Source organism: Corapipo altera, unplaced genomic scaffold, assembly GCF_003945725.1.
Source record: "Corapipo altera isolate COAL_440 unplaced genomic scaffold, ASM394572v1 23b, whole genome shotgun sequence".
Taxonomy (NCBI): domain Eukaryota; kingdom Metazoa; phylum Chordata; class Aves; order Passeriformes; family Pipridae; genus Corapipo; species Corapipo altera.
The window spans coordinates 11,751,301-11,764,418 of NW_020884885.1; the positions used below are offsets into that span (position 1 = coordinate 11,751,301).

The following is a 13,118-nucleotide window of genomic DNA, read 5'->3' on the forward strand; positions in this document are numbered from 1 at the left end:
CAGTGCTTCTTTTATTATAGAGCCATTTTGGCAGGGGCTACCTACACAGTTCAAATACTTACATTTAACTAATTTTCTGCCTTAGCAAATTAATTCTCTTATATCACCAGATGAATAGGTGCTACTGACACCAGTCCATTTTTACACTTTGGAGATCATGGATTCAACTATTGCCAATAAAGGATGACCAAGTATCTGCTATGATCCACAGAAGCACAGAAAATACCATATAAAAAAAATCACACGATTTTGTTAGTTGAAGTATCAAAATCTACAACTTTTTATTTATAGTCGTATTTCATATTTCCTCCTATGAGCCCCACCTCACTTTGAACTGGCTGCACACAAAACCAGAGTTGTGCACTGAATGTAACACTTGTTCATGCCTCATTTGCTAGAGAAACTACTGTGCTATGTGCAAATGAATAAGAGACGAATTTGCAACGAAAATAAGGGAAAGTTTTACTGTATTTAAAGTACTTCATCACCCATTCCAAAACACCACTGTACATCTGACATCTAAAGGCTGCTTGCATGATACTACACAGTCACTGAGAGCAAAGTCAACTATCAGCTCCACTTTCAGTGACAAACTGCATCTGGGGAGCAAGTTTTTGCAGAAAGTTATGCAGGTATCACCAGTTAGAGAGCTTTACTCTGAAATATTAAGGATCTTGGCTTATAATTCAGTCAGAAACAGAATGATATTCAGGGACAGCTTCTGTTTTTAACTTTTGATAAGACAGTCTCATGAGAGTTAGGTCTGAATTTAGTGTGCAGGAATTTGGAGTGGTATGTTACCAACTCAGTGTGCATGGGTTGACAGAAAAGAATGCAACAGGTATCATACTCCTATCAACTATTACCTGGCAGCAGAAATCAAAGTGGTAGCAACAATCAAGAAGTAATACAATATCAAATTCATTCATAAAGTTATGTCAATCCACCCATCTCAAGTTAAGAGTATTTTAATTTAGGCTTCATATTTTCACTTCCAGATCAGACCTCAGTTTGTCACCAGAAAATAAGCACTTTCTAATAATAGCATAGAACCCTTCAACCTTGTAGAAAGTTAACTTTACCAGTGCGAAAACACAAAGCTCTTAACCCAGAAGTTTAGTAGTTGTATTGGGTTCGTATGGCAAGGTCTTCATAGCCAGGGGCTACAGGAGTCACTTCTGTGAGAAGCTGCCAAAGCCTCCCCTATGTCGGACAGAGCCGACTCCAGCCAGTGCCAAGGTGGACCCGCTGCTGGTCAAGGCCGAGCCCATCAGTGCCTGTGGTGGCATCTCTGGGGCAACATAGTCAAGAAGGAAAAAAAGTTATTGTACAGAAGTAACTGCAGCCAGAGAAGAGAGAACTGAGAACATGTGAGAGAAACAGCTCCGTAGATACAAAGGTCAGTGGAGAAGGAGTAGGAGCTCCAGGCACTGGAGCAGAGATTCCGCTGCAGCCTGTTGCAAAGACCATGGTGACGCAGGCTGTACCCCTACAGCACATCATGGAGCAGAGATATATCAGTAGCCTATGGTGGACCTCACACCAGAGCAGGTCGATGCTCAAAGGAGGCTGTGAACCCACGGAAAGTCCACAGTGTATCAGGGTTGCTGGTAGGATCTGTGGCCCCACAGGGAACCCACAGTGGAGAAGCCTGTTCCTGAAGGACTGCATCTTGTGGGAGGGACACCACACTGGAGCAGTTTGTAATAGCCTGTGGGAAGGAACCACAGTGAAGAAGTGCATGGAGGACCGTACCCTGTGGGAGGGACATGACATTGGAGCGGGGGAAGGAGCTCTCCCCTGAGGAGGAAGTAGTGGTAACACCAATGTGTGATGAACTGACCACAACCCCATTCCCCATCCCACTGTGCCACTGAGGGGAGGAGGTAGAGAATCAGAAATAAGGTTAAGTCTGGGAAGAAGGGATGGGTTGGGAGAAGGTGTTTTTAAAATTTAGTTGGATTTCTTGATACACTACTCTGATTTGATTTGTAATAAATTAAATTAATTTCCTCAAGTTGAGTCTGTTCTGCCTGTGATGGTAACTGGTGAGTGATCTCTCCCTGTCCTTATCTAAATCCTTGAGCCTTCTGTTATATTTTCTCTCCTCTGTGCAGCTGAGGAGGGGAGTGAGAGAGCAACTTTGATTGGCACTCAGTATCCAGCCAAGGTCAACCCACAACAGTAGTAAATCCAACCTTACATTTATTTCCATTTGATCATTTCTCAGTCTGAAAATTCAAGACCACTTCAAGAAATTATCAAAGACTATTATTAGCTCCTACAAATAAAAATGCATTTTATGTGCAATAATTTTGGAAAAAATAATTTGAATGAAAAAACTAAGCAGCTACACCAAACAATAATGCAAGGTTTGCAGAGGCAATTTGAGCCAGCACATCCAGTGTATTCAGAGCACTGATGGCAGCTTGTAAAAGTGAACCGAAAATACTCTATTAGTTCTTATACTCTTCAGTTTATATATTTACAGTATGAAGGCACTACAAAACAGTAACTAAGGAAATAAAAAGCATTCAGATCTACAAAAAATACTATATGACACAAAGGAAAACACATTCTTAATAAAAAAACGCAGGAGATCTTATGATATCATGCCTGCAAATGAGGAAAACAATGCCAACTGGCCTTCAAGAGGCATTGGCTGGAGGAAGAGGGTGCTCAAACTTAAGAATATCATAGAATTTAAATCAAAAATTTCTGATCTGTTTAGATTGATCCAAAAAAATCGGCCTGCTGCCAAATAGGGGAATCCTCCCTTTTCTTGGTATCTGTAATATTACAGTTCTACTGAGAAAGAGGCCAACTAATTCAGCTGAAAAATAAAAGATTAAACACTAAGTTTTCAGCCAGATCAGCAGGCTAGTCTGAGCTGGCCTCAGGTGAGCATTTCATCATCCCACTCTCTGTAGTGATAGACAGATGGCTTTTGAACTGAAACTTATTCCTCTCAGACCCAGCCAGCAATACTGTCAAGACTTATGGTTCATTATCCAAGCTTTTACAACATCCCTTCCTAGATCAAACACATTTTCTTTACGCTGCCAGCCATGTCTACAGCTGGAAAAAGGCAAGGTTGATGTACTCAATTGTGAAGAGCACCAATACTGTGTTTGCCATTGAGGGCAATAATGACACCTCATGAAGAATTTAGCACAGCAAGTAGGTAGCAAACAACAGTATAACATCCACATAACCTGCACAGCAAAGGTAAGAGCAGCAACAGTGGTAAAGATAAGTGGGAAGCATGGTGTGCTGAAATCATTTTTAACTCAAAGTGTGTTAGACTGATGGCAAAGCACCACATTCATTTACTCTTACTCCAAAGTGCTGAAACTGTGACATTCAAGATGAAGCGCCTGAAATGCAAGAATCTGACTTCAATTCAAACACAGTAAACAAGGAAAAAAAATAGTGCTGAAAAGCTTTCTTTGAACCTTTGATGGCTACTGTAGCTACGCTGCAGAAAGCCTGCCAGTAAAACACTTTCAGAATAAGTGTTCTCTGTTCCACTTTGCCCAAAGGTGAAAGTTTCTCTATAAAGCACAGTTCAAATTTATTCAGTCACAAAGTACACCAAGAATCTGATGCAGCAAGAAACACAGAGAACTTATGTAACAAGAAAAGACATCAGAGTTGAATCAAACCTTGAAGTTTTATAGTCTCCTATGTTACCTGCATATATCAAAATCTCTGAATAGTTAGACCTGTAAGTTTTGTCGAACCTTCCAGTACATTTTTCTTGACAATCCAGTTATGTTGCACCAGGAATTAAATTTTTAAAATGAGGGTCAAAGGATGCTTCAGTCGCCTATTTTTAGGTAAGGCTTTTTTTTAAAGTACTGTGGAAATCCCCCTGTTAACTGAGGTACAGGCACACCAAAATCAGAAGAGCTGTTAGTACCTCTTCACATCCTAAAAGCTTTATACTGCATGCAGAAGGCAGATTACTACAGAAAGAAGCTGAAAAAAACACTACATCAAATGATGGAGTACAGAAAAGTGTGCTCCCCGTATTTGTTTAAAAGGCTTGTTTTATAGTCAGTGGATCTTTTGTCACTGTAGGAAATGAAGGCAATTCCCACTCCAACAGGGTGCAATTCCTTGCAATTTCGAGTGTGAGCAAACGATCTGAAAACCGGTGCTTGTCTTTTGGTATATTCTTGCTGTCTTGATACTTTACACTCCAACACGATACTTCATGGCATTTCTGAGGAAGTCGCTAAAAAATCTGTATGGGTTTCAGTGTGAGACAAGCTACGAAACTGGAAAATAAGTTCTTTGACTCATTCAAATGATGAGTAGGCAGAGTCAAAAGATACTTCTTCCAATGGATGTCACTGAAAAATTCACACAGAAAAATGATGCTGAAATGAGTTTTTATGATAAGTATTCAACCATTTAAAAGCTTGGAGCTGCAGAACCTGTTAACAAACAGCACTAGGTGTTTTGATATTATTAATACTACCTGTGCTACAGAAAAACCCCAGAAATTTTAAACACTTGGGGCATTTCGAACCTAAAAAAACCTAACAAAGTTGTGGTATTATTGAATAACTCTATTCAACTGAGATCACACCACCTATGAATATCGTAGAGAACAGATCTAAACACATCAAAGGAAATCAGGACTTTACTTGTAATACCACGTCTGCAACGTGTTGTTGGTCATACTTAAGGGTACAAGTTTCCAACTTGTATATTCTAGGTAAGGTTTATATTCTTCAGTAGCAAACCAGATGCCAGTTGAATCAAATCAAGAGATGGAGAGATTATACTCATACACAACTGTAATGAACAAGTACATTTTTTTCATAAAGGTAGACTGGTTCTTGATGCCTGCTCACTGCCAAATCCTAAAATTATTAAATGTTCTAACATTGAAAATACAGACAGGCAAACTAGTAGTTAGACTTACACAACAAATTCAAAAAATGAACAACAGAAAACCCATTAATTTTTTTTTTGGTTGAACTTTGAGGGAATTTACTTTATCCAGAGACGTATTCTTAAAGCAAGCAGCTATATGAAATAACAGTGGATTTCACAGTCTTGCTGACTTTGCTCCTTTGGGCTTTGATGGCATCTTCATACAGACATGTGCTTGGGCCACATCTAGGCTACCCTTTAGTTGTGAAGCTCACAATATGACAAAGGCATGCCAGGCACCATGAACACTTTCACCACAGAATAATCAGTTTTGAACAGTTGATTCATATCATCTAGTCAGTTTGTCCTACCCTTATTTTAAAAGCAACAGAAAACAGGATGAGAGGCCAGGAAATCAAAGTGTGGGGATGCTAAAAGAAATAGAACCTGGGAGCACACTGTGCCTGGAGGACAAGGCTGCAAGAAAACATCAGGAGTGGAGGAATGAGCATGACATGCCTACACAAGGTCAGAGCCACCACTAGGGCATTCTGGACTTAAAACCTGAACCACCTCAGCACATATGACTATGCTGGGCTAAATACAGATGTTTTTGCACTAAAGCTTTTCTGTCAGCATTTGAACCGGGCATAAGATTACCTGCTAGATTGCAGCAGGTGTGAGGGGCATGGACACCAACAGCTGTATTTCAGCAGCCCTTTGGATCTACCTCTTTGCTCTTCCACCTCAGATGCAAATCTTTCACTGCTGAGTTGAGAACAGCGAAAGCTACTTCTTCTCCACCACTGCCCCAACAAACGAAAAATTTGCATATCTGACTGCACACCACATACAGGCTACCACAAGGCCTATTTTTATCAGATTCAGATCTAGTCGTGACGCTCACAGTGACACAGAAATATGTAGGCTGTGCTCCCCTGTGAACAGGCAGTGCTGGTGAAGTGCAGCTCTAGGTCCCCATTTGGGACAAGGACATTAAACATCTCAGCCATTCAACATCCAAAACGTTCAGGTTCAAAATTTTCTTACACACTTATGAAAGGGCAGAAAATTTAAAGTGAGGAGGTTCTGGGTTTTTTAATTTAAATTACTATTTTTCACACTAGATGAAGGCCTAAGTCCTACAGTCCTTTGGTGATCAAGAGAAGCTCTGAACCAGAAAAAGTTTCCCTTTTCCTGAGGATAAGCTGACCTATGTCTCAAAACTAACCTGCTTCAGCTCATCACCCTGGGGTTAGATGACATCTGATGAACTACAGAACACTCAAAACAACCTCCAGCCTAGGTGTGTTTTGGGCAAGGCATGCTACCTGACACACTTCAGTAAAAATAAACAGGGTTTTGGGTTTTTTGTTGGTTTTGTGTTTTGGGTTGTTTTTTTTCTTTTGCTTAGCACACAACAGACTTGGAAGTATAAGAAATTCAGTCAAGAAAGAGGTCATACAGCCAAGCAAACTAACCTTTTATAGAAAGAGCAAAGCAAACATCCACCTTTCATTTTCAAGACGAGACTGAGTGACTGCTTAATATACCACAGAAAATGCTTTTGTAAGCATCAAATAGATTTTTATTTGGCTGCACTAGATTTTCACCTTTACTGGATTTTCAGCTTTCCTTGGATTTGGATGGCTGCTTTTCCTATATTCTTGAGTATATGGACCATTGTTCTCATCTCAACCTGTCAGCATATATGTGCACTGAGACAGCAGATTAACGCATTAACCAACTCTAAAGCCACCCATCAATCAATTTGCCTTTCTCCTACTTGAGGTCCACTTGCATTCAAATCTGCAACCACACGAACAACTGTCACGTACTGTCCTCCCTCTCTACTGCACTAAGCCACTACTGCACTGCAGGAAATTCAGATGTTGCATGTACTGAGTGTCCGGTTGTCCTAGCCCCCAGCAGGCTAACCAGCATTGCTCGTTCACTCTCCTCTCCAGATCATCTCTAATGGACTTCAAAACACATGACAACACATTAAAACCAAAACAACTTTTTGTCAACTCAGATTCCTTGACAGAATCTGCCAGAACACTTTCACAATCCTGCTTTGGACCATCTGCCTGGAAGGTTTCTTAGCTTCTTTTAGTTTAATTACGCTGAACTCATGCTTTCAGTGTTTACAGTAGTCCACACAAAGGCAGTCCTTTCAGTCTCCACAAGCTTGCTCAGCTTCAATAGCCTCCATCAAGGGATCTCTAGAAAGATCCTACCTCAGCTCTGGTATGCCAGGTCTCTGAGTCATGGTAGCAGGTGGTCCCCACCATTAAAGCCATGAATGACCACTGAAACTGTATCCTGCACTGCATTTAATCTGTCAACTGTCTGTCCCCTCTTTATGCCAAGTTTCTCTCTTCTCTTTAAGTATACTAATATTTCTGTAGAGAGACGAGTTTCCCTACTGGCAGATAAGCACTGTCTAAAATCAGTTATATATTAGCCTGAACTTTATACTATGAGTTGTGAAATGAAAAGGCTTATAAACATGTGCACTGAGCAGCTATAATCTCATTAAAGAGAGACGATTACTCAGCCCCTGTCTGCAGGAATATACATTTGAAGGTGGACTCAGAGTAAAAGAAGAATATGAACTGATCCAGAGAATTATGTCTTTGATCTGAAAACCAGCTACTAGAGTAACAGATACAGTTTGATGGCTTTTCTCTTGATGGCTGAGACTTTGAAGTGTTACATGTACTGCTAGGAATTAATTTGTTTCATCATTCAGAAATGCTCAGTAGAAACTGGAACAGCAGTGCCTACTTAGCAAGCACTCCTGTTTACTAGATGGAAGCTTGCTGATAGATGGAAAATTGTTCAATCTGTGTTAACTTTGCTACTGCTGCCAGGTTGTTGTAACACCAGGAACTCAAGTCTCAGCCCAGGTACTGCAATGTCACAGAAAAGTCAATCTCACTTTTTGTGAGTAGTCTCACAATAAATGCCTGCACCCTTGCTGTACTATAAGGAGAAACACCTGAGAGAGATTTTAGGTCAATAACATAAAATATTCTCACCCTTCTTCCCTCAAACATATTCCAGATATTATATATTGTATATAGGTCAGGATCTGTAACTCCTCCTTTCAGCTCCTCATCCATAGTGCACTTTAGTAACACAGAAAACAAAACTCACAGTAGAGTAAACCAGAAGCTACCAGGAAGTCAGTTACCACTTGTGCTTATCTGCATATCCATAGCTAGTGGCTCCTTTACCAGTGGGAATGTCTGGGTCTTACAATCCATTAAGTTTTTCCTACCGTTTAATTATACAGGCTTCGTTCAGATAAACTGTGGGAGTCCAAGTGAAAACTAAGCCTGTACCTCTCTAAAAAGTTGACAATCTTTAAAAATGTGTTTCAGACTTTGAGAATGCCAGTACTTCCAAAACTGAATAATTAATACCACCACTCTTCGCTACCAGTGGCCAGTTGCAGTCAGAGACTGCTGTGCTGGAAGTACTGTGATCAACAGTGCAAAGTCCAACAGCAGCATCCTTTGGGGATCAATATCAGTCTTTACTGAGACAGGTCTTCACTAATGACAGTGAAAAACCCCTCTTTACTAATGACACCAAATGAAAGGAACCTCAACAAGCTTGGTGTCCTCTGCAAATGTGGGGTGGCCATGGTGGAAGGAGGGGCCTTCCACCATGAGAGAAAGAGATGGAGAAAGGGATGGAGAAATGGGTTGACAAGGACCTACCTTATGAAGTCAACAACGTCAAGAACAAACTCATAGGGTGATATAGCCCCATGCAGCAGGAAAGGCTGGGGCTGAACGGAAAACAGCTTTCCAGAAATAGTGTTGAGGTTCTGGTGGGGAAAAAGCTGGTGGTGAGCCAGCAGCGTGCCCTTGCAGCTGAGGCAGCCAACTGCACCCAGGGCTGCAGCAGCAAGGCTGGAGCCAACAGGGCGAGGGGTGCAATTATCTCCCTCCACCAGGCACCCATGTGGAGGCACTTGCTTTAGCTTTCTGTCCTTGGTTTCAAGGCCAGCAAAGCCCATTCGAGGTGGTGAGGGCCCCTGAGCACGTAACATGCAGAGGCTCCCATTACCAATGAATCCTAGAGTATCTCAAGTGGGAATGGACCAATGAGTTCTCACGATAAATAACAAATTAATTAAGAATACTCTGAAAAATTAAAGAAAAGGGATACTCTGCAGGGATGTTCTAGGTTTGTGTCTTGTTAATAAAGTCTTGGTATTAGGAGAAGGATAGCTCATATATTTTGGAACACTGAGGTTCTACCAATGAGCTGTTAAATCAATTATGAATCCTCCCAGTGCTGCCCAGATGCTGCTTCAACTCTGGCAGGTTTTGTGCCATGACCACTTCCCTGGGGAGCCTGTTCCAATGACTGACCACCCTCTCTGTGAAGAACCTTTTCCTAAAGTCCAGTATGAACTTCCCGTGGCACAGCTTCATTCCGTTTCCTCGTGTTCTCTCACTGATCGCCAGAGAGAGGAGATCAGCAACTCCTCATGCACTTAAGGAACTTAAGGAAGTTTTAGGCTGTGATGAGGTCTCCCTAGACTTCTCTAAGTTGAACAAGCCAAGTGACCTCAGCTGCTTCTCCTAAGTCTTACCTTTGAGACCTTATTGGTTGCCTTCCTCCAGACACAGTCTAATAGTTTGATGACCTTACACTGAGGTACCCAAAACTGCACCCAGAACTCAAGGTATGACTGCACGAGCGTAGAGTAGTGTAGAGTGGGACAATGACAATTCTTTCCTATTGCTGGACAGTGGAGATTATCTGCCATTTTTGCTGCTAACTATTGAACCACTACTACATTTTGGTATTTAAAACAACATTCAAGTTCACTGTAAAACTTGTCCTTTCATTCCCCAAAACACAACTAAGTGGAAAAAATGAAACTCAAATGTACCATGTAGGGCTGGCAATGGCAATAACCACAAATTTAAGTCTAATTTTCTTATTCACAAATTTAAGTATAAGAGCCAGGGAGATGAAAGTAACAGATGCCAAAACACATCTTATTACAAAAAACTCACTGGACACCTAGCAGCATTATGTTCCAGCTACTGAAGAAGCCAGCTCCTGATATTCCAAGTAATACCATATTTATAATTCAAGTATCCACAGATATTGTTTTATCACGTCAACAACAGGCCTTGAAAACTTTATAGAGGGAACATGGGAATGCTCACGCTTAGAAAGCATTTGGATCTGTAACAGAAAAGCCTACTGCATGGCAATGGTACAGTGAAAGCTCCTACCTGTACCATCAGTTAGCTGACACCATAAAATGCCATTTCTTAAAATCAGTACTGAATTTAGCTAATCAGATTTTCAAGCCATTTTATCTAATCATTTTTTTTCAAGCCACAGCTGCTTTTTATGCAATAATCAAAATCAACACTTGACCCAAATTTTATAACATACAATCAGTACACACATACCGATGCTTCCAGGCCATTATCACATACTCGCACCACTCCCCCACTGCATTAAGTGGGGAAAGGAGATGAGAGAGCACTGAAGTGTTGTCATTCATTAATTTATGATTAACTAGGGCGTGTGAATGCCTCAATCTACACAGATGGCCGAAGTGCCCCAGAACCATAAACACAGCAAAAGCTTCCTGCAGAGAAAGTCTGTTCCACCTGTCCGAGGTCCATAATGCATTTTGTTAGGAGACCCGACTAAAAATCCTCACCAAGGAAGGTGATATTAATGGACGCTCATTTCTCCACACTTTTTTACGTGGGGAAGGCCACACTGCCTGCTACAGCTACTAACTCTTGCGCTCCAGAGGGAAACCGATCAGATCTGACATGAAAGTGAATTTCTGCTGCTGTTCCCCTTCCAACAAAGAGGGAGCCAAGCAACTAAGAAAAAGCCCAAACATGAAAAGCTTATCGACTCTTTCAAGCCGCTTAGTGAACGTGAGGCGCAGCCCGCTATCAAAGTAAGACATTTTGGATAAACCCACAAGACTACCGCAGCACAGGGCGCGCGTGTGCTTCTGCACCGAGCACACACGCCACCGTTTCTTTCCTACTTTCAGCAGGAAGGGAATGCGGCCGGGTCGGGAGCGGTGGGATGTGAAAAATCGCAGACTCACTGAGACCTGGGGCTGCGCCGGCAGCGGCGAGAAGCCCGGGAGTGTCTGGGGCTGGGACCGCGCCGGGAGCGCTCCCGGCCCCGCGAGGGGTCACGGCTGCGGGCTGGGGTCGCGGTCCCGCCGCTTTCGCCACCGAAGCGGGACCCGCCTCGTGCCGGAGGAGCTCCGGGAGACGGCCTCTAAGCACGAACCACTGCTGCTCCAAACACGATTCCAGCTGAAATCCATCCTCGGTTCACCTGGACTCAGCGGCCGCCCGTCCCCGCCGCCTCTCCCCGGGGCTCCGGCGGATTCAAGCCATGTTTCGCGAGCGACGCCGGCTTGCCGCGGGAGACCCCGTGCCGGGCCGCCGGGAGCGTCTAGCACTGTCTCCCGGCTGCTGCAGCGGCTGCGGGACAGGCAGGGCTTCGTTCCAGGCCGAGGGCCATCGTCCCCCTGCGCCGCAGCGCTCGGGACAGGCCGGGGCTGCGGGTGAGCGGTGGCACGGGCAGGGGCTCTCCGTGCCTCCGCAGCGGGTGGGCAGCGCCCCGCGCCCCCCGGGCCGCTCACCTGCTGCTGGATCTTCCCATCCTCGGTGACCACCCAGTGAGTAGTAGCAGCGGCGGGCCGAGTCCCCGAGGCCAGCAGCGAGCACAGGCCCAGGGCCCAGCCAGAGAAGACCCACGCCCGCCCCAGCCCACCCCGCCCGGACGCCCCAGCCGCCGCCATCTTCCCCAATCCCGGCCTGCTCGCACCCCCCGGAACCGGAACGGCCGCCGCCGCCATTTTGGGAGCGGGCGGTGCCTCGCGCTGCGGGGCGGGGCGGCCGGGCCCGGCGTGGCCCCGGGGCGTCCTTTCAGGCCGCGCCAGGAGCCCCGGCCCGAGCGCTCTCCTGACCCCACGGCAGCACCGGCGCAGCCCCTGGGCGGAGGCACAGGAGCGGAGGCGCGGCGGGGACTCCGCGAAGCGACTTCTCCCTCGCGGGGAGCCGGGTCTGGCCAGCGGGGCCTTCCCGGAGCTGTGGCAGCCGCGGGTAACGGCGGAGTCGCCGCCCAGAGCTCCAGGCCAGCGTTAAGTGCCAACAAGCGGCGTGTGGCGCCGCGCTGAACGCTGTAATTTAAAGGATGTAATTTCTGTCTAGTGCACACTCGGACATTCGCCACGGCAGCTCGAGGAAGCGACTGTATGCCCATCGCAAACCGAACCGTACCTGCAGCTGTCCACAGGTTTTTATCCACAGCCCCCGGAGGAGCTGGTTGAAGGGAGCTCTGAAAGACACATCGCTCCTTTTCCCTTCTAATGCTTTTCAGTTACACAGAAACATCTGAACTTTTCCTTTCCCATTGCAATTAAGAGTAAATACCAACCCAGGAGCGAGAGCCTGTTTCCCAGTCCTGAGTGAGATCTAAAAGCTGCCACATTCAAATTTCGTTCTGTTCGACCGAAAGGTCTGTGTTACCAGTCCTACTTCTTGGGGACACCAAACTTCCTGGAGCCTGTTAAAACAGTAAAATTCACCGGTAACTCAAAATCATTAAGTGGAAAGAAGTTTCCAGATGGTGTCAGTGGTTAAACCAATGCAAGGGATTCAGTTTCTATCAGGCTAGAGAAAATATCCACACAAGTATGACAGTTCCTTACCACTGCCAGAGTTTACACATCAGGCATATTACAGATTCCACAAAAAACCCCAGGCTGCCACTCCAAGTCAGTCTCGCTCTATCATAAGATACCACACTGTCAACATCTAGGAGGTTGCATAAGACAATGACTGACTCCTTTTCACCTGGTTCCAAATAAAATGTATGACATGCAGCTTTTGCTGAATATTTAAATTCCTAGGAAAACCTCGCATTTAAAGGTGAATTACTTGAAAGTTGAAACAGCTAACACAGTCTTGCTCCAATATATTCCTTAATGGCAAAAAGCTTTAGACATCTATAGCAATCTAAGGAGTAAGGGAACTACGACCAAAAGGTACCACAGAACCCTTTTACTAAGCCAACACAAAATGTTGCAGAGTAACTGTGAAACAATGAGCCAAACAAAATTACAAAATGAATTTATTCCAAAGCTGTAAGGGAACATTTACAATTCAACAAGATGGTAAAAAGGTGTTTCCACAAGAACTCAC

General features: G+C 44.3%; 1 protein-coding gene across 4 annotated transcripts in view; it reads right to left on the reverse strand.

The window, feature by feature from the left end:
* Window positions 1–11,770, reverse strand: part of TTC17 (tetratricopeptide repeat domain 17) — a 55,602-nt gene extending 43,832 nt beyond the window's left edge. Inside the window, exon 1 of one of the 4 annotated variants that reach the window (XM_027642524.1) lies at window positions 11,555–11,770. In XM_027642524.1, coding sequence (XP_027498325.1) covers window positions 11,555–11,770 — 216 coding nt within the window. Of the gene's footprint in view, window positions 1–11,011; window positions 11,112–11,554 lie in introns of those variants that run through there. The other 3 variants (XM_027642528.1, XM_027642525.1, XM_027642527.1) reach the window with 3 other exon arrangements.
* Between the last annotated feature and the right edge of the window lie 1,348 nt (window positions 11,771–13,118).